We start from the raw sequence: 20,817 nt of genomic DNA, 5'->3' as shown, positions 1-20,817 counted from the left end.
GTCTACTTCCTTTATCATGTTTATCTAACTACGTTGAATGTAATCATTTTGATCTTTTACTTTTTGTTCGTACTTATGAGTATGACGTGCATATTCTGTGGAGGTGTGGGTAAATATGAACAATGTTAAAAATGTTTATTCAAGGGATGCCAGAAATGTAGTGTTTCTCACAGGGATTCCTGTATTTTATTAATGAAAGATAAGTATCATTTTTGTAAAGATCACAATAAACATGATCACATGATACTACAAATGACATATTTGTCGTCTACTTCCTTTATCATGTTTATCTAACTACGTTGAATGTAATCATTTTGATTTTTTACTGGTAAAGCAGATAGACACGGAAGAACAAAAAATCAAAGAATGTGTTACAAAAACAAAGGCAACATTACTGCGTAACATGGAAAGATTGCAATTGACAGTAGACGATAAATGCACGGCATCCAAAGACATATTGCCTTTGCTGAAGCAAGCAAGGACGAATTTACAATCGGTCAAACATGAAAAAATTGCATTTTATTTTTATCCAGATGGTCCAATCCAAGATCTATTATCGAAAAACAAGGTCTCCTACAGAAAGAAAGACAATCAGATGACAATGCGAGTGTAATTGGATCAGACATAACACATCAGTTACTAGATCCATTTATAAGGTATAGTAGCAATAATCAAGACAGCAAGTAAGAAAACCTATCTCATTGCTCACTAAAACTTCAACATAAATAAAGAATTTCGAGTAAACAAATTTGCAAATCAGTCGACTAATCTATTACCCAAATATTTTGACCACATGTCTGAGTCCCTCGTAAGAAGCATGGAATCAATCCAATTGTTATTCTCGATAGAATAGAAGGCATGCCAAATATCTGAGACTTTCAGAAACACCAAGAAGGTCCTAGACAGAATGTCAAATTTCATCGTATATCGAAATTTACCAGAGAAAGTTGGTATTTAAGTTTTATGCAATTTGAAAATTTAAACCACAAAGGAAAATTAACAGCGAAACCTGTCATTTTAAACAGGAAAATGGTGATTTGACAAACATTTTCCTAAATAATGAAAGATCAATCCAAGATTTTAACTGTTAATGGTCTTTGTGTGTAAATGGCTAATCACGGCAATTGCTATGGCATTTTCAAATGATGACTTTAATGTCGAAACCGTTTTATGAAAGGTGATGTTTGGATAGCGACAGACATTTACTATATCCACACACCCGGTCCCGCTCCTTTAAGTGTTTATGCGATTTTCTCAGTTTTGTTGATTTGTATATTCTTAATCAATGTACGAGATTTAAACATTAGGTAAACCACTGTTACCAAAATTCATAATTTAATTCAAAATGTTATTTTGTTTTGAAGGGAAAATCAACAGGCGATTTTTCACATGAAGGATCTTTTACAAAGAATACCCTTGTCAATTGAGCAGATAAACAATCAAGTGTCACCTGCTGATCCAGTAAAATTACCACGTATGAATGACCGGGATATTGATTCTACTACGGAAAACGTTGAACTTCTGTGGAACTTTGCTATAAAACTTAAAAATGAATTGTAAGTGTATGACTAAGTCAAACAGTTACATGCAAAATGTAATAAAACCAATTAGTTCTTGTTTGTTTATTTTGTTTATTGTTTGCACACCAGCACACTGGTTTCATTTTGCAATGATAATATAAAAATGATACGCAAAATTTGCATAAACTTACTTCCTATACCCTCATTTTATTTGAGCCTCTTACTACAGAGAGCTGTGAAATGTATCAATGTTGTGCACTATTAAATAAAAACTGTTCTTTCAAACGAATAATATGCATTTCATCGCAACCTGAACTTTTACAGAATAAAGGCTAATCAGGATCTAAAACATAAGATTGATTCAGTCGTAAAATGGACAACTCAAGAGACGCAAGAAAGGGAAAAGGAAAGAAAAGATCACGTAAAGTCATTAAATGAAAAAGACAAAATTATGTGAGTGAATATTTTTTTACCTTAGATTATCAGTACACAATTTATCATGTTTAGTCTAACGTACACCCAGTTAAAAGGATAATATGCTACTCCTTCCCTACCCCCTCCTCACCCCCCAAAAAGAGAACAAAAATCAAGGTCTATGTCGAGCTCTGATGATTTATAAGAATCTCACAACCGAAAGATATATCACCATAACCAAGGACACTTTGATGTTACATATTGTCTATGATTGGGGTATATTGTGAAAAAACAGCTAAATTGCTTTCTTAATTCAGATACAAGGTTTGTGTGCGAAGAACATTTTGACATTAGGAATTATTTTTCATTTCCGGTTCTACCGTCGTTTCGTCATGCTAATGTAAAAAAAAAATAGTGAATCACAAGCAGAAATTTGAAAATAGGACATAAATGAACAACTCTTCTATACAATAATAGAAATCACAAATGCATTGCAGTAAATACTCGTTGTTCATTGTGGTCTTCCAAAAAATAACAAAGAAAAATAACTACCAAACATTAGTAATATGGCACAACAATGATTTTGTTGGGGAATTATGGCTCAAATCTGCTTTCAAATTTTTGAAATTAATGTCTTCTCATTAGTATTTGAATTATATAAAAAGCTATCTTCGTCTTTAACATTTTACCAACTATATATCTAATTCATAAAGATATTAAGATAAAGAAATTTCAACAAAGTACTTAACTATCAAAATCGAGGAAGCTTTGTCTTAAAAATATTTTTAACCAACGTCATGACACACAATCCCATTTTTGTATTACACAAGACTATATGATTCACAGTTTGCCCGGGCTCAATCTAGTACATTCCTTCGTTAACCCTGTTTCCGGAAATATATATTAAGAAAACAAAAAGAAGTAGTTACAATAGCGGATAAAAAAGGACAATTACAAATTGTCAAATTATTCCTCTTGTACTTTTGACAAAGTGTTTTTGATAAAATACAATGAAATATATTTTACATGTAGTTATGTCATATTTCAAGATTAACAATGACAAAACATAATGCGGTAATAACTGGCAATTTTTATACGTTATTGATAAATAGACAATAGTTGTTAATGGAAGATACAATGTAAACTAAATAAACATATACAAGCTAGATTTTTCTAGTCAGAGATATGAAGTGTTGGCCAAAGTTAAAGATGATGACAAACGAGGTCTTGTAAGTGGGCCAAGCGGTTCCAAAACTTCAAAATTGCAGCAGCAAATATTTGACTTTCAAAAAATCATGGCGCAAAACAACGAGCAGTACAAGAAAGTATGCATGGAAAGAGATGACCTACGAAACAAGTAAATATTGAAAATGTTTGTTTGTGCTAATCTGTAATACATCCAAGTGACTTTTCAAGAAAACAATCATGTTCACTAATTTTTCAGACAATTAACGTCACATTAGTGTTAGAAATAGCAACACACTCACTAATAAGAGAAAAATGTTGTGCAATATTTAAAATTCCAGTATAAGCAAATTGTCTAAAATGAAATCCTACTGAAAAGCTGGTATATTATTTCATATTTTAATTTCGCTTTCTTATACATGAATATATGCTGTTATGATTGTGTACAGTTGGTTATTAAAATTGCAGGATGAAAAGTGTTCAGAGGATCTCCCATTTAGAAAATCAAATCGATCAACTACGAGGTTTGGGTACAGAAAAAGACGATATCATCAAATCTATCAACCATGAAAAAGAGGAATTACAAACACGGTAACAAAATATCGTAGATGATATTGTGTATATAAAATTACAATAGATATGAATGAAAATATTGCAACGCTCCATCATAGACCAACTGACGTAGAGTTTAATAACTGTTACAGAAGGTCAGTGCACTTAAATAATGAGCAAATCAAATACTGAATAGTCAGCAAACCTGATAAATGTAACACATTTCAAACAAGAAAACTGAAGAACTAATTTGTGTACAAAAGAATAAAAAAATGATATTCAGCACCAAACGACAAAATATAGTAAAAAAGTTAGCACAATAAAACGAGTTTATTGCAATATTTATACAAAGATAGCACGATTATTATTTAGTACGCCAGACGCCGTTTCGTCTACACAAGACTCTTTAGTGACGCTCAGATCAAAATAGGTATAAAGCCAAAGAAATACAAAGGTAAAGAGCATTGAGGATCCAAAATTCTAAAAAGGTTTGCTAAATAATAATATCTGAGTGTAAGTTTACTTATTTTAATCTTATGGACATTTTTTTTTTATATAACATGAAGGTTTGTTTATTTCATAATCTGATAAATGTATGCCTGTAAAAAAAGCTAGATACTAAATAGATAATAAATATCGATCCCAAGATCTTCCCATTTGTAAGTAAGTTACGATTTTAAGGCTAAAAAAAAATGATTAAATATTTAAATTGGAATTTCTGCATCATCGTTTTTTATTGATATTTAGATTAAGTAGTATAGCCGGAGAAAAATTAACGAAAGGAAATCCATCAATAACTGACCTCGGTGACCCAAACCGTCCAATGAAAATAAGTGAAATGTACGGCGAGCTGTATGACAACGAATGGACAGATTGCATGGAATGTACGGATGTAATTAAACTCCAGTTTGAAGCTCTAGAGCACTCTGAGCTTGAAGAAATAGCTATACGTCATTTGTACAGACTGTTGTTGGTAAGTAATTCCACGTCGTTAGTTCAGACTTATTGATTGCATTTTAACAAGGCACATTTATTGTATATCAGACATTTATTCATATCAAACAGACGTAATAAATAACAACAGCAAGACAAAACAAACAGCCCAAATCTGTAATGCCTAAAATATGTTTTATCCCTACTATATAAAACCAAGATGGTGTGGTATGATTGCTAATGAGACAACTAAAACTATACACCAAAATTTAAATGAGGTGGATGCACGCAATTATAGGCAACCGTACGTCCTTCAACAACGTGAAAGCCTCATATCTTATGGTCGTCTATAAGGATTGTGTTAAGGTCCACCAAATTTCTATAACTGATAAATATTGATAAAAGACTATAGTCAATTTAAACGTTGCTCTTTGCCATGGGTTCTTGTTTTTAAGTGCTGCTACAAAGAATGCAGGATGATATCAGAAAATCAAATCAGGACCATACGGAAGTCTATTGAAGAAAACCTGTTTCTTGATACAGAATCGGTACTTACGTATTGATCAAAGATACCAAAAAAGGAAAATCACAAAATAAAACTGAACTCCTAGGAAAATCCCCAAAGCAAATATACATAAAAAAAACCCACAAAAACGATACATGTTGTTCCTTTCAATTTTTTGACTTGTTCAAGTTTGTGGTCGATGTATTAAAGAGTAGTGGGGAAACTACCGGTTCTGGCGACTTTTGTCTAATGTTAACCCTATGGGGAAAAGGTAGCCTCCTAAGAGGTAGCCTCCCGATGTGAGGCTAATTTTAATGACGTCAATTTAAGTATTTTGACATTAATTAATTAAATTAATTAAATTAATTACTTTAGATAAGGTCATTATTAAGTGTTACTAATTAATTGGCGTTATTGAATAAGTATATATATATATTTTCTTTATATTTGATGAAAATTCCCAGTCTATAAATAGATACACAGGAAAACCCCACCTTTGTGTGTATTAACAGATCATTAATTATTGTATTATACATGTTATATGTCTCTGGTATTATTTATTCACCTACGGCTATTTATCTCTGATAACATGATTATTAAATCAATATTGAAAGCGTGTTTAAACTTGTCCAGTAGTGTACGTAGTGACCTTTAACATGTTGATACGTGTCAATAAATCCGCCATATTGAAAAATCGCGTTGATCTTTTGAAATCATTAAATCGTTATATTGTTGGCACTAATTAAAATAGTATAGCTTCATATTTATAGGATGATTTTTTTTTTTTAATTTTTTTTTTTTTGAGTATTTGAATTTTTAATATAATTGCTAAATCACTGAAAGCGTTCGTTAACTTGTCTGTGTCGTACTATATAATCAAGTTTAGACTTGTCAATAATCCGATTAAATGTAATCGCCATGTTGAAAATATTATAAACATAGTTATGCAGTCTTTTGAAATAAGTAAATCATAATATTAATTGAATTATATAGTATTATTCTTACAAAGATGAGATTTATCAAGTAGTTAATTTTAATGTGTTCGATGATACATACTGTTATTTATTGTTTTAATATCCAACTATAATCCCTCCGTTAATCATATAATATATTGTATGAATTGAAAACTTATTTTATTATTTCCTCGATCATATTCACTTTTAAACTGAAATCCTTTTACTATAAAATGCCAAACTGATAAACAAGACATTTCAACAGTTACTGTTGACCCCAATAACCTGGTGTGATTAAGTACATAGGTGAATGACCATTAATGTAAACATGTCAAGTAATTCTTATCAAATAATGATTATTTCAACCTTTTTTTTTTATTAGGCTGTACTTAATCTTTTAAGTAATATTAATTTTTGATAAACTTATTCATTAATAAATGCTTTTATTTCAAGTTATTTTGTATAACATCAGGATCAGAATGCAAAAACAAAGAAAACTACGTCTGATCGCTCCAACAGGTAAATTAGACTGAACTGATGATCGATCGAAAAAATTTGCCGGATTTGAAATTAACCAATCAGATTACGTAAATTACGGAATTTCCACAATTCATGAAAATTCTGCTATATAAACGCTTGAAATGCGGGACTCGTACAGTCTGATCGAAGACATTCTAAAGGTGAAATCAAGTTTACATTAACAGTATCTTAAGGATTTAAAGGTTTGGTATGGCTTATAATTTGTTTATTTTAAACAACTTTTAACGTTTAATAGTAAAGGATTATATGATACAAATTAAAGTTTTCTTGATAATTTTGTTTTTAAATTTCAAACTTATTTAACGAATAACAAATAAATGGAATAGACATATGCTTATCTTTAGAATGAACAAATAAAAGGGGGAGGCCGAATTTTAATTTTGAGTTCTCGAAAGTTTGAAGTAGTCTCCTGCACTGGTAAGGTGTACTGACTTAGGGCAGTGTCATTTAGCTAACAATGGAGAGGAAGTGTCATGTGGCATGCCCCGCTATAGTCAGGAAGACCTCTCCGACCAAAACCTTTGCAGTCTTGCTTAACTGCGAGAGCAGCTCTGTTTCCAGTGATGGAAATGTTGACGGGCGGTGACTACTTTGGCGAAAGCCTTAGTCAAACATTCTTGAATATCAATCAGATCGTTATTCATTTCAGTATCAAGACTGGGAACCCATACGGTCGGTAGACTGAGGAGTCGTTTTTCCGACCCGTGGGCGAGTACCAGTGGCGATAGGCTCCTTTGAAATGAATAATAACTGGTTGTCCATATCATATTATGATGAATAATAAAAATAAAAGTATTGAGCACACTTTCACTTTTCAGAAAAAAGATGGAACCAGCGTCGAAAAAAGTCAAGATGGCAAAATCTCCAATCAAATGTGGTGTATGCGGAAAATCGTTTTCCCATAAAGAGAGTTTAATGCGCCATAAGAGATCGGTTCATACTGGAACGAAATGGCATTGCACCACCTGCGATGTGGTATTTTCAAGAAAAGACAACTACCAACGCCATAAGCGAAACCATGATAAACAACCAGTCCAAAGTGGTGCTGGTGTTACTATGACTAGTACAGAAACAAATGAAAACACGGATCCATGCAACTTTAAAGCGCTAAATGGAACAGTTGAAACACATACGATCGATGCAAAAGGATTGAATAAATTTGATCCAATGTCATTCCTAAAAAGCCAGTATGATGTTGTTAAAAATGTCATCAAGCGTAAAATTAAAGAAAGAGGTGGATTGAAGTGGTATCTATCCATGAAAGTTAAAATGAGCAGACGAAAAGAAGATGCCATAGAAACTGCAGAGCCGCATTTCCGGGGGAAATGCCAGACCAGTTTAAAATTGGAGGATATCGATACCGGATTAAAGGAATCTATCAAAAAGATGTATACATCTTTCATTGAATACCAGAGACAAGGGAGCAATTGGACGGTGGATAAAGTGGTAGATCTTACCATACATATGGCAAGGTACAGACCACTAAAAGGCTCAAGTTATATTCCTCTTCCAATTAAACTCAGATCTAAACATGCAATAGTCAATGTCAAAAACAAAGACAGCAAATGTTTCATGTGGTCGATTTTGGCAGCATTATACCCAGCAAAACGTGATGCAGAACGAGTTTGGAAATACAAGGAACACACTTCAAGCTTAAACTTTGATACCATCATGTTTCCTGTGAAATTAGCCGACATACCAAAGTTCGAAAAGCAGAATGAAATATCGATCAATGTGTTTGGGTTTAACAAAGGCGAAGTATTCCCTATACACATTTCAAAACATCGATTTGAACAACATGTTAATCTACTCATGATATCGGACAACAAGAAGTCACATTTTTGCTGGATTAAAAATCTTAATCGATTATTGGGCGATCAAAAGTCTTCTGAACATAAGCATTTTTACTGTCCATACTGCTTGCATGGATTTACAAAAGAAAGAATATTAAACAATCATCTACCAAACTGCCAGACCTACGGACCACAGAAAATCGAACTTCCTACTGAAGACAATAAGTGGTTACATTACAAAGATATTCGCAAACAGCTCAAGGTACCATATATTATATATGCAGATTTTGAATGTCTTCAAGAACCTATTGTTGATAGCAACAAATGTGACCAAAAGACGAAAAAGACTACAAAACACATACCATGTGGTTTTGCATACAAAGTGGTAGGTCTGACACCTGAAATGTCAAATGAACCAGTAGTATATCGGGGTGCAAATGCTGCCGATAAATTTGTGGAGTGTATGGTAAATGAACAGGAAGAAATAGAACAACGATTTAAACATTGCGAGCCCATGATCATGACAGGGAGTGATTGGCAATCGTTTAAGAAGGCAACTCTTTGTCACATATGTAAAAAAGAACTAGCAGACATTAGAGTTCGCGATCATTGTCACGTGACCGGAAAATTCCGAGGGGCAGCTCATAACGACTGTAATATCAATTATAAGTTTACAGGTCGAATTCCAGTGGTATTTCATAACCTTCGGGGATATGATAGTCACTTGATTATGCAAGCTATTGGAAAAGTTGAAGGAAAGCAGCTGAATTGTATCGCTAATAATATGGAAAAGTATATTTCTTTTTCATTAGGATGTATGGATTTTATAGACTCGCTCCAGTTTATGTCTTCCTCATTACAAAAGCTCGTGGAAAACCTTGCAAAAGAAGGTTCGAGTAAATTTAGACACATGACCAGCCACTTTGGAGAAGAACGGATAAGCCTACTTCTGCGTAAACAAGTATACCCATACGAGTACTTTGATTCCGAGGCAAAGTTTTTAGAATCTCAACTTCCACCGATTGAATCTTTTTACAGTACATTATCGGGAGAAGGTATAACCACACTGGACTATGCACATGCACAACACGTATGGCAATTGTTTAACATACAGAATCTCGGACAGTACCACGATCTATACGTACTATCAGATGTTCTTGCATTAGCCGACGTCTTTGAAAATTTCCGGGAGATCTGTCTCAACTACTATGGACTGGATGCTGCACATTTTTATACATCACCCGGTTTAGCCTGGCAAGCTGCCTTGAAAATGACAGGTGTTAAGTTGGAATTACTCACTGACATAGACATGCATTTGTTTATAGAGAAAGGTTTAAGAGGTGGAATATCAATGATATCCCATCGCCATGCCAAAGCTAACAATAAACATGTACCAAGCTATGATCAAAATCAACCCATTAATCACGTGATGTACCTAGATGCCAACAACTTATACGGATGGGCCATGTCACAGGCACTCCCAGTTGAAGGTTTCAGATGGATCAACGATTCTGAAATTGAGAACCTAAACATATGTGACATTGCAGACGACAGTGAAAATGGTTATATATTAGAAGTTGACTTAGAATATCCAAGAGAGCTACACGACGACCACAATGAATATCCACTTGCTCCAGAAAAATTGAAGGTCACAAATGATATGTTATCACCCTATGCGAAAAAGCTATTGGACGATTTAAGCTTAAAAGGTACCTCGACAGAAAAATTGATACCAAATTTACATCCAAAGCAAAAATACGTGGTACATTACAGAAATTTAAAGCTCTACTTATCACTTGGAATGAAACTAACAAAGATCCATAGAGTCATGACATTTGAACAACGACCCTGGCTAAAGACATATATCGATTTCAACACAGAGAAGAGAAAGCTTGCAACAAATGAGTTCGAAAAGGACTTTTTCAAACTCATGAATAATGCAGTCTTTGGAAAGACGATGGAAAATTTAAGGAAGAGAACAGATATAAAACTTTTGAATGACCAATCAAAGGCCAGAAAATTAATCAGTAAACCAACATTTCATGCCTTCAAAATATTCAACGACGACTTGGTGGCTGTTCACATGCTGAAACAACGATTATACTTAAACAGACCCATCTACGTGGGATTCACTATTCTCGATTTGTCAAAGACACTTATGTATGATTTCCATTATAATTACATAAAGGATAAATATGGATCTAGAGCAACACTTTTGTTTACGGACACTGACTCGCTATGCTACAACATCAACACTGATGATATATATCAAGATATGATGGAGGATAAACACTTGTTTGATACGTCAGAGTATAACCCTGAACATCGTCTTTATAGCACTTTAAATAAAAAGGTGTTAGGAAAGATGAAAGACGAAACTCATGGTATTCCCATACAGGAATTTGTTGGTCTCAAGTCAAAGATGTACTCATTGATATATGAAGAGAATAAAAAACTATGCGAGAAGAAGACAGCGAAGGGTATAAAGAAGAGTGTGATCAAACATGACACAAGACACGAACATTATAAACAAAGTTTATTCAACAAAGAAATCCACATGTCTACCATGACACAGATCCGTTCATATGACCATACGTTATATAATATATCAATCAACAAACTGGGCTTATCCCCTTATGATGATAAAAGATACCTACTAGATGATGGGATACAAAGTTTGGCCTATGGACATTGGAGAATATAAAAAGGATGAAAATCAATGTTTTAGTCACTCTAAGTCTGTCATTCGAAGGAAGTGGACGTGTTTAAAGAACTCTCAAAGATGTCGAATACTTGTCCAGATTGTGGTTCAGAATTTTCGAGAAAAGACGTCATGTTGCGACACCAAAGAAACAAACATAGAATCAGTCAACCATATCCGCAGGTCAATGATGCATATCCACCGCCGCCTCCGCCACCACCACCACCACCGCCGCCGCCACCTCCGCCGCCGCCGCCAAAGAATGTGATACTACATCATCCGTTCACTATGATGCTGGCTGGACCTACTGGTTCAGGTAAGACGTTTTGGATGAAAACATTATTGGAGCGAGCACGGACTATGATTACACCATCACCTGAGAGGATTGTCTGGTGTTATAAACGGTGGCAGCCACTATTTAGTGAACTGCAACAAACCATTAAAAACATTTTATTTGTTCAAGGTTTACCTGAAAATTTGAATGATGACTCATTCATTGACTCTAGATATCCAAGTTTAATCATCCTAGACGATTTAATGAGAGACGTCACCAATAGTAAGGATGTTTGTGAACTCTTTGTGGAGGGCAGCCATCACAGAAACCTAAGTGTAGCTTGTATACTGCAAAATGCGTTCTCGAAGGGAAAGGAGAGTAGAACCATGAGCATCAATAGCCAGTATATAGTCCTATTCAAAAACCCACGTGATCAAGTTGGGCCAGCCATATTTGCTAGACAGATGTATCCTAATAATCCGAAGAAATTCATGAATAAGTACAAAGAGGGGACACAACAACCATATGGGAGTCTATTCATTGATTTGAAACAGAATACACCGGAAGACGACAGACTAAAACTTAATATATTTGAAAACAAGAATATGATTGGTGGAGGTGTTTCTGAAGAGTATATCAGCAGAAAAGAACTAGAACCACCTCAGTTTGAAGAATCATTTCAAAGTGAACAGACGTATTTACCGGACGAGAAAGAAATCATGCCTTCATGTGATGATTGTGGTGTAGTCTTTGAAAGCGTTCCGGATTTAGCTAGACATATGAATAAGTGGTGCCCGGAAAATAATGATTTAAAAAGAAAAAGGGAATTTGAGGATGAAGATATACCCTCAAAGAAGTCTCGTGTAAACGAAATTGATATAGAAGATGGAGAAGATATGGCTTTTATAAAATTAGCTGAACTTGCCAGAGAGGCAAATGCAGATATATGGGAAGAAAAAGTTGATAAATACATGGATGGTGACATGAAAGAAGACCACGCCATGAGTAAGGCTAATCGCAAACTAAAAGACGAGGATATGGATCAGTTTTTGTCCAGATATAGTAGTTTAATTGAGTATTTAATACAGTTGCAAAATGGTAAACTGCATGGCAAAGTCATGAAAATGATTACAGGATTAGTTAACGATGGCATGGACTACGAGAAAGCCATTAAAATAGCCATCAGGAAATATAAACCTATGTTGGAAAGTTTTCTAGATGAAGCTATTGATAACGAAACAAATATTGATGGTTCTGAAAGTGAAAATAGCATTGATGACGATGAAGAGGAAGAGGAGGAGGAGGATGAAGACGATGAAAGCTCAACTATATAAATATGAGAACGTTGTACTCTGTATATTATTTTATAGTCATCATTCCATGTGTAAAGATGGCCTCTTGGGAAAAGTACTTGAGGAATATTTATTACAATCCAGCTAACCCAGCGAGTTTTGCAGGGCCTGATAAACTGTACAGATTTGTTCGAACAGATGGAAAATTCGTTCTCAGTAAATATAAAATAAGAAAATGGCTACAACGACAGGAACCATACAGTTTACAAAGACCATTAAAAAGGTCGTTTCAGCGGAACAGAGTCATCGTTATTGGAATAGACGACCAATGGGATGTCGATTTGATGGACATGTCTAAATTTTCGAAATTTAACAGTGGATATAATTTCATATTGGTGGTGATTGACATATTCTCTAAATATGTATGGCTAAGACCTCTAAAGAATAAGAAAGGCGAATCCGTGGCGAATGCTTTGAAACATGTTTTATCAGAAGGAAGATCACCAAACAGAATAAGAACGGATAAAGGACAAGAATTCAGATCAAGATTAGTAGAATCTCTCCTAAAACAGAAAAATATCCAACATTTATTTGCACAAAATACAGAAATCAAAGCTAATTACGTTGAAAGAGTTATTAAAACTATTAAATCAAAAATCATGAGATTTATCACCAGTAAGCAGTCATATGACTATGTGGATAACTTACAGAATTTTGCTAACAGCTACAATAAGACCTTCCATAGAACGATTGGCATGGCACCAGATAAAGTCAACATATCTAAAGAGACCAACCTGTGGTGGAAAATGTATTGGCCGAAAAGATTACAACCTAAGACAGAGAAAGCACGAAAACCTTTCCGTTTCAAAATCGGTGATAAAGTTCGGATTACATACATAAGAAATCCTTTTACCAGGGAATACGATGAGAAATGGAGCGGAGAGATATTTGAAATATCTCAAAGAATATTACGTGGTGGGCTTCCAGTTTATCGACTTATTGATTTTCAAGACGAAGAAATTTCAGGAACCTTCTACCAATCAGAAGTTCAGAAAGTGGATGTTCGGGAAGACGATATGTGGAAAGTTGAAAAAATCCTCAAAACGAAAGGCAGAGGACCCAACAAACAATATTATGTGAAATGGTTACACTGGCCAAAGAAATTCAACTCTTGGATTAAAGCTCGCGATTTATCTGATATTTGAGAGAGTTAACTATCCCGGAAAGACTAACTTCAAGTCTCGACAGTTTACACACCTGCACGAAAGATAGCATACTGTTGGCCCTTTCGTGAGGTTAGAGATACTGTTGAGTGGTAGACGATTCTCTAATCCTTTTATTTTGATGTATAAAATAGTTATATATAATTTTGTTATTTTGTAAAGGCACCATGTGGATGGCTCTCCGACCCATGGTTGTCTGAATTGACGGGGATATTAAATATTGTACATACTATTGTTATTATTATTACAAGTGTGGTACCAAGAAGCCGAAACTTAAAGGAATACAATCACACAAAAGGAGAATCAATTTGGATAATTCCTTGCTCATATTTACATAAGCAAAACTTTGAATCGATACATACAAACACGCACACACACACATGCACACACACACACACACACACACATCTATAAATTATCCAATAAAAACAATTAATTAATGTCAGAATACTTAAATTGACGTCATTAAAATTAGCCTCACATCGGGAGGCTACCTCTTAGGAGGCTACCTTTTCCCCATAGGGTTAACATTAGACAAAAGTCGCCAGAACCGGTAGTTTCCCCACTACTTTAAAGAAAAAAATAACGAGATAATAGGAGAATTAGAATATGAATAAATTTTCACCTCGTGACTGCACGTCACTAATAAGTATTGCATGCACAACGCACATTCGTGTATAAGTGTTAAAAAGGGGGTATACCGTTTTACCTCTGTCTGTCCATCCATCCGTCAGTTTATTCGTCCCATGCATATTTTCGTCGCATTTTTCTCGTGAACCTTTTGAAAAGAAATTTCTGAAATTTGGTTTCAGGGTTTATATAAGTAATAACATGTGATGCGTTTTCAGATTCATTACTCAACAATTTTCTGTTTACCAAACATTTGTATCATTTTACAAATGATAGCAAAGTTGCAAATTTCCCTCCCATTTTCTCTGTAACTACAATACAAGGATTTCTGAAATTTGGTTTCGGGGTTTATACAAGTCAGCTATACTGCATGTACTGTGTGTTGCATTTTCCGATTCATCCCTCCCAAAATTCCTGTTTACCGACCACTTTTATCATTTTACATATGATAGGCAGTTTAAAACTCTCTTCACATTTTTCTCAGGTAATGCTCATCAAGGATTTCTGAAATTTGGTTTCAGAGTTTATATTAGTCAGCTATACTGTGTGACGGGCTTTCAGATCAATCACTTACCAACCTCCTGTTTACTGAAATATTTCGGCGGGGATATTATTAGTGAGCAGTAGCTCACAATTTTACTTGTTGTTTATTTTTCTGTAGGAAAAGGACGGAGTAAATGTACCGGGATGCAAAGAAGTTCTTTTTTTCAGAAAACAGAATGGAGAGGAATTTGCACATCAATTGATATCGAAACAGGTTAGGGATATACTTGATCACTTAAACACATGTTTAATCAGTTAGATCACTCAAATTGCTTTATGTGTCTGGAGTCTGTCGTTACATGGCCTAATTTGCATGGGTTGACTTGGTACCGAAGTAAATGATACACTAAATACAAGAAGACAGAAAAATACTTTGATTTGATGGCAATCAACAAAAAGTCAAAACTAAAAGTGTCTCTTACTGGAAATTAGTTAAGCCTGAATGTGTTCACATTGTAATGGTCATAAACAATGTGAGAAAAGGTCGCATATGATAATGTAATTCAGCGATTTTGACTATATATTTCACGGGATATACATATTGCAAATGAATTTTTCTTTAAAATTTAGCTTTTTTGTAAATGTATGTTTAATATTTATGAAAATAATAATGTTTCTTTTCGGTTTCAGAAACTATGTGGAAATGTTATGAAGGAATGGGAATACTGCAACAAAAGTGATATATTAATGCAACACCTATTAAAAACAGCATTCTTTGACAAATGTGTCCACCTATGTTGGTTTATGTGTATTCAAGAGCCAATGATGTTTTTACACCAACAATTTCTACCGGGGGAAACATTTGACAAGAATGAATACAAAGAGTTTGTCAAAAGTGGTAATAAAGTTGGATATATTGTATGACCAGCACTCTTTTTTCACGAAAATGGACCCTTGCTCTATAAAGGAGTTGTGCAAGCTTACAATTAACATTAGAATAAAATTAATTCTTGAAAGGAAATCAAGGAATATACATTTTTAATAAATATTGTCAAGAAAATTCGAATCCGAAATAATTATTGAAAAATATTGTTAAGAAATTTAAAATTTGACTAACATTAAAATTGTATTCTTAAAGAATGCTCATCATTATAAAAAAACAAATCAATCAATGATTTTAGGCATCTGATAATGAAAAAAAGTAAGGCCACATCAAAGCAGAACACGTCTGTTACAATTTCAAGGAAAACTCTAAAACATGTGATCCAAAAACATATTTGAAATCGAAACAACAAAAATCCGAGCTTTAATTCAGCACAACTTGCAAGCATTGTCGGGAAAAGTACCATCAATAGATATAGGAAGATGTGGTATGAGTGCCAATGAGACACCTCTCGATCCAAGTAACAATTTATAAAAGTAAACTGTTAGGTACGGCCTTCAATACGAAGCATTGGCTCACACCGAACAGCATGCTTTAAAGGGCCCATAAGTTACTAGTGTTAAACCATTTAAACGGGAAAACAAACGGTCTAATCTATATAACAACCAGAAATTATAAACACTTATGAACCACATAAACAGACTTTGGATGGAGAGTTGTCTCATTGACACTCACACCACATCTTTCTATATCTATTAAGTTTGTTTTAAAAGATATAGTTGAAATCTTTATCTTGAAAGTTTTAACGTTTGCTAGGTTTATTGTCAAATCCAAATTATAAAGTTGAACAGCATTGAAAACAAATAATTGCTGAAAATCGTCGATTGATTGAATAGTTGACTAATTGATTGATTGGTTGAGTGTTGCTTGCTTAAATAAACTCATCATAGATACCATTTTTTATTTACGCTAGACGCGAGTTTCGTCTACAAAAGACTCATCAGTGACGCTCGAATCCCAAAAAGGTTAAAAAGGCCATATAAAGTTATATGTTGAAGTGCATTGAGGACCAACATTTTTCTTAAAGTTTTGCCAAATACAGCTAAGGCAATCTATTCTTGAGGTAGAAAATCCTTAGTATTTCAAAAATTCAAAAGTTTTGTAAACAGTTAATTTATCAATATGACCATATCAATGTTAATTCATGTCAGCACAGAAGTGTTGACTACTGGGCTGGTGATCGCAGTGTCTATGTCTATGTGTTCATGTCTATTGATTTGATCTGTTGATACAATTTGTTAGTGAATGTTTACTTAATTATGGTTATATCTCGTCTTTTTAATATATTCTATATATTTCCGTTCTCCAATTATACTGTATAACTTATAACAAAATTGTTTTCATTTACATGTGTACATAAATCTATATGGCAGCATTTAGATTTTCTGAAATTGTTGAACATATAACCCCTTATTTCATTGATTTTGTATTTACATTGAATCATAGGTCAAGTCAAATTTTATCGTATAGTGAAAGTTCACTTGTATAATATTTCTTTTGATTGAGTTAAACCATTGCTGATTGATATTCTATAGTGTGTCTCCTTTATGTTGTGATATTACACTATTGTTTCAGAAAAGGGCGAAAGTTGGTACTTTTAATCTGCTGCAATTGTTTGGACCCGTCCTAAATCAGGAATCTGAAATTCAGTCGTTGTCATTTGTTCCTGTACATGTGGTTCGGAACATGTGGTTCGGAAGTGTTTCTCGTTTTTTTTAATATATATATTAGACCGTTTTTTTTTCCGTTTCGAACATGTCATTTGTGGGGCACCGTGTTGAAGTATAATAGTTTATTTTTTCAATTTTGTGACTTCGATGAGAGAGTTGTCTCATGGGCATAATACCACATCATCTTATATCTATGTAACGATTAAGAAAAAAGGAGTTGTTGATTCTAAATCTTTAACATTTCATGAACTTTGGAAGTTAATGTTTTATGACATTCCATCTTGTTTTGATTCGGGTGCCATTGATGAATCTAAGATAACGTAGATAGAACGCGTCAGTTCGAAGTTTTGATCGGCGAGACCTTCTTAAATCCTTGTTACAATTTTTTGAAACTTTTTCGGAATCTCTTCAATACACTGTCAATGTCAATGTTTGTCTCATTGCCTTAAATTAATTCTTTTACATATTATTATAGAATTATTGAAAGTTAAACTCAGATTTACATAAATGAAATTGAGAACGTAAATAAGGAATGTGGCAAAGAGACAACAACCCGACCACAGAACAGAAAACAGTCGAGGGTCACCAACGGATCTTCAGCACAGCGAGAAAATCCCGCATTCATAGATTTTGCATCCTCTGAAATTCAGAATGCATCAACAATACTATTTGAAAAGCGATAAGTGTATAAAACAAAGGAAATGACTAAGAAAAGTTTACCAGCTGGCTTATAAGTGATACAGTCAAAGGAGTTGAAGATTTATGAAATGAAATTGCAAATTATGACAGCAACAACGTTTTGATCATAATTCATTTTAAATTCCAACATATATTTCATTTCACTTCTTGACTATACAAGTAACATGTGTTTTTCTTACAAGACCGGTTTCCACTAGAAATCAACTGCTTTTTAAATAAACTTTAAAACCAAGTTTAATCCACCGTTTTCGACATAAGAAAATGCCTGTAACAAGTCAGGAATATGATAGTTTTTATCATTCATTTGATGTGTTTGAGCTTTTCACATTGTCATTTGATTAGGGACTTTCCTTTTTGAATTTTTTCTCAGAGTTCAGTATTTTTATCATTTGACTTTTTTTTAAATTAAATTTCATCGTACGACATTCAACAATAAACAAAATTCATACCGAATAGAAAGCCGTGAATGATCCCTAGATGACAATTCAAACGAGGAAACTTATATGGCATACAGCAGCAAATATGCCTAGTCGCCACAAAAACACAAATGTAAAGATGCTTCAACACATGTTTTTATCTACCCTCTGTAACAATATAGTGTTTTGTATTCTTTTATCATTAATTTTTCTACAATAATTAACGTGAGTTCTAGGGACTATGTTACTTAAGGCCTGTACTGTACACTTTACTTTATATGCAAGAATATATAACGAAGATAATAAAATTGACAGACAATTGTCATTTAGTGTACAACATTCAGGGCAAAACTGTTTCTTTAGGAAACGTCTGTTTATTCAGAAAATATATCAGAGACTTGTTTGAATTAGTTTAAGGTAAAAAAGCCGATAATACGTAGACAAGACACATAAAGGATAGTATAAAACAAAAGTCACTACAAATTTCACTAACGTTGATTAGCTGGGGGTAAATTATGATAGATTTCGCGTGTGCAGTGATTGATTAAAATACATTAATACACTTTGAGGTTCCACATTTTCAGTATTTTTCTCCATTTTAAAAAAGACCATCTATGTGTATTTACAAATATTCTTGTCCACTGGCGTACTTTTAAGGAAAACTATTTCCGTTTGTCTCAGAGTGCTTGTAAATGATAACCTGTTGTATGTACAATGTAAAGTTCATTTCTCCATACCATATTCTTAACATTATTTTTTTTGGTATTATTTTCTCTGAAATCAGTCGGTACATGAACACTATTTCTCTACAGCCCCCAAACATAACTGAGTATGTAACTATATATGTTTTTCTCTGATATTGTGCAAGATGTGTAAATACGCAACCATGCTTAGTTTTCATTGGGACTACAAATGATATTTCTTGTTTGGGAAGAGTACCAAGCTCTCTATGTGTTTCAAAGCCCTTGAAAGACCATTTGAGGTGTATTTATTAAATTGCACTTTTTTTCTCATCCTTAATGTAAAAGTTATGTAGACTTTAAAATATAACTATCAATGATACACAATACACACAATTCTAGCGACAGTCTATTGCTGTTGTTTTGCTAGATGTACTGCAATGAAGTTAACTTCGCATACTCTTTTGTACATATTTAAGCATATCGTATGGCCGGTAAACCAATTTGCCGTTACAGAATCTAATTTTCAAAAGTGTGCACCAAAACGTCGTGATTGGTTAAAAATGTCATAAACAATGGAAATTGAACCAATGACGTGACGTTATTTTCATTTTGGGGTACGAACAATGAAATTAACCATGATTCTTTAGATTCCGAAAAGGCGAGTTAAGCTTAAAGCACAAAATGAATGATTACTTGGAAATGTTAAAAAGTCATTTGCACTTCATACAACATCGCATCTACATTTTAACAGCAAACTTTTTTCATAGATATATTTCTTATCATATCATATATATGTATTCAAATCCTTAGATAATTCATACACTTGTTTATCATCGTGATGACAGTAAATGATGTACAGATTATGTAGTACTTCATCTATTTTCGATAAGATAAATACAACAGTTATCGAAGAATATAGTTTACAAGTAAGTCAATATATGTATACTTATAATCTTAACATCACACGATCAAGTGACCTGCATACAAATTAATATGTTTTATATAATTATGGATATCTAATGTATAAATTAAAAAAAAAACAATATATCACTATCAAATACATTTGACAGTTAATAATTTTCAGGTTATCCAGATTAATTATAATTTTTACTGATTTGGCTGGTTATCTTCCTGAACTCTGTCATGTGGTAATGGGCGGTCCTGCTATTAAACAATCAGATTTAGAACTACTAAATTTCAGTACAAAAAATCTAGTATCAGTTAAAAAAAAGTAATGAAGGTAAAATATTGATTAAATATTGCCAATACAAATATTTTGTAATTGATACAAGTGTGGACACAGATGAGTGTGGATAGTATGTTTGGATGTTTGACATTGTTTTTTATTATACTTCACGTTAAAATGCCATATTTTGATTGGCTAATACGAGGGTGTCATTTTACTCTA

The 20,817-nt window shown here is 33.4% G+C and overlaps 3 protein-coding genes and 1 long non-coding RNA gene across 6 annotated transcripts in view; 3 read left to right on the top strand and 1 right to left on the bottom strand.

Moving 5' to 3' along the window:
* Positions 1-20,817, bottom strand: part of LOC139486786 (ragulator complex protein LAMTOR1-like) — a 513,831-nt gene that overhangs the window by 114,973 nt on the left and 378,041 nt on the right. The gene's annotated exons all lie outside the window — the stretch shown is intronic.
* Positions 1-20,817, top strand: part of LOC139485477 (uncharacterized) — a 75,556-nt gene that overhangs the window by 3,051 nt on the left and 51,688 nt on the right. The window lies entirely within an intron of this gene.
* On the top strand, positions 324-16,064 carry LOC139485476 (polyamine-modulated factor 1-binding protein 1-like). Its single transcript, XM_071269989.1, has 9 exons — positions 324-656; positions 1,365-1,556; positions 1,845-1,973; positions 3,112-3,291; positions 3,588-3,710; positions 4,419-4,644; positions 5,060-5,152; positions 15,177-15,272; positions 15,689-16,064. Exons 2-9 carry the CDS (start codon positions 1,390-1,392, stop codon positions 15,920-15,922), a joined length of 1,248 nt encoding a protein of 415 aa, XP_071126090.1. The 5' UTR covers positions 324-656; positions 1,365-1,389; the 3' UTR covers positions 15,923-16,064.
* LOC139485473 (uncharacterized) lies at positions 6,717-14,115 on the top strand. 2 transcript variants are annotated; one of them, XM_071269985.1, is made up of 2 exons: positions 6,717-6,784; positions 7,421-14,115. In XM_071269985.1, exon 2 carries the CDS (start codon positions 7,428-7,430, stop codon positions 11,097-11,099), a length of 3,672 nt encoding a protein of 1,223 aa, XP_071126086.1. In that variant the 5' UTR covers positions 6,717-6,784; positions 7,421-7,427; the 3' UTR covers positions 11,100-14,115. The 2 variants fall into 2 exon arrangements, with proteins under 2 accessions (XP_071126086.1, XP_071126087.1); XM_071269986.1 differs by having other exon boundaries at positions 6,739-6,784.

The sequence above is a fragment of the Mytilus edulis genome, chromosome 8, assembly GCF_963676685.1.
Source record: "Mytilus edulis chromosome 8, xbMytEdul2.2, whole genome shotgun sequence".
NCBI classification, from domain to species: Eukaryota; Metazoa; Mollusca; class Bivalvia; order Mytilida; family Mytilidae; genus Mytilus; species Mytilus edulis.
This window is presented reverse-complemented; position numbering and strand designations above follow the sequence as displayed.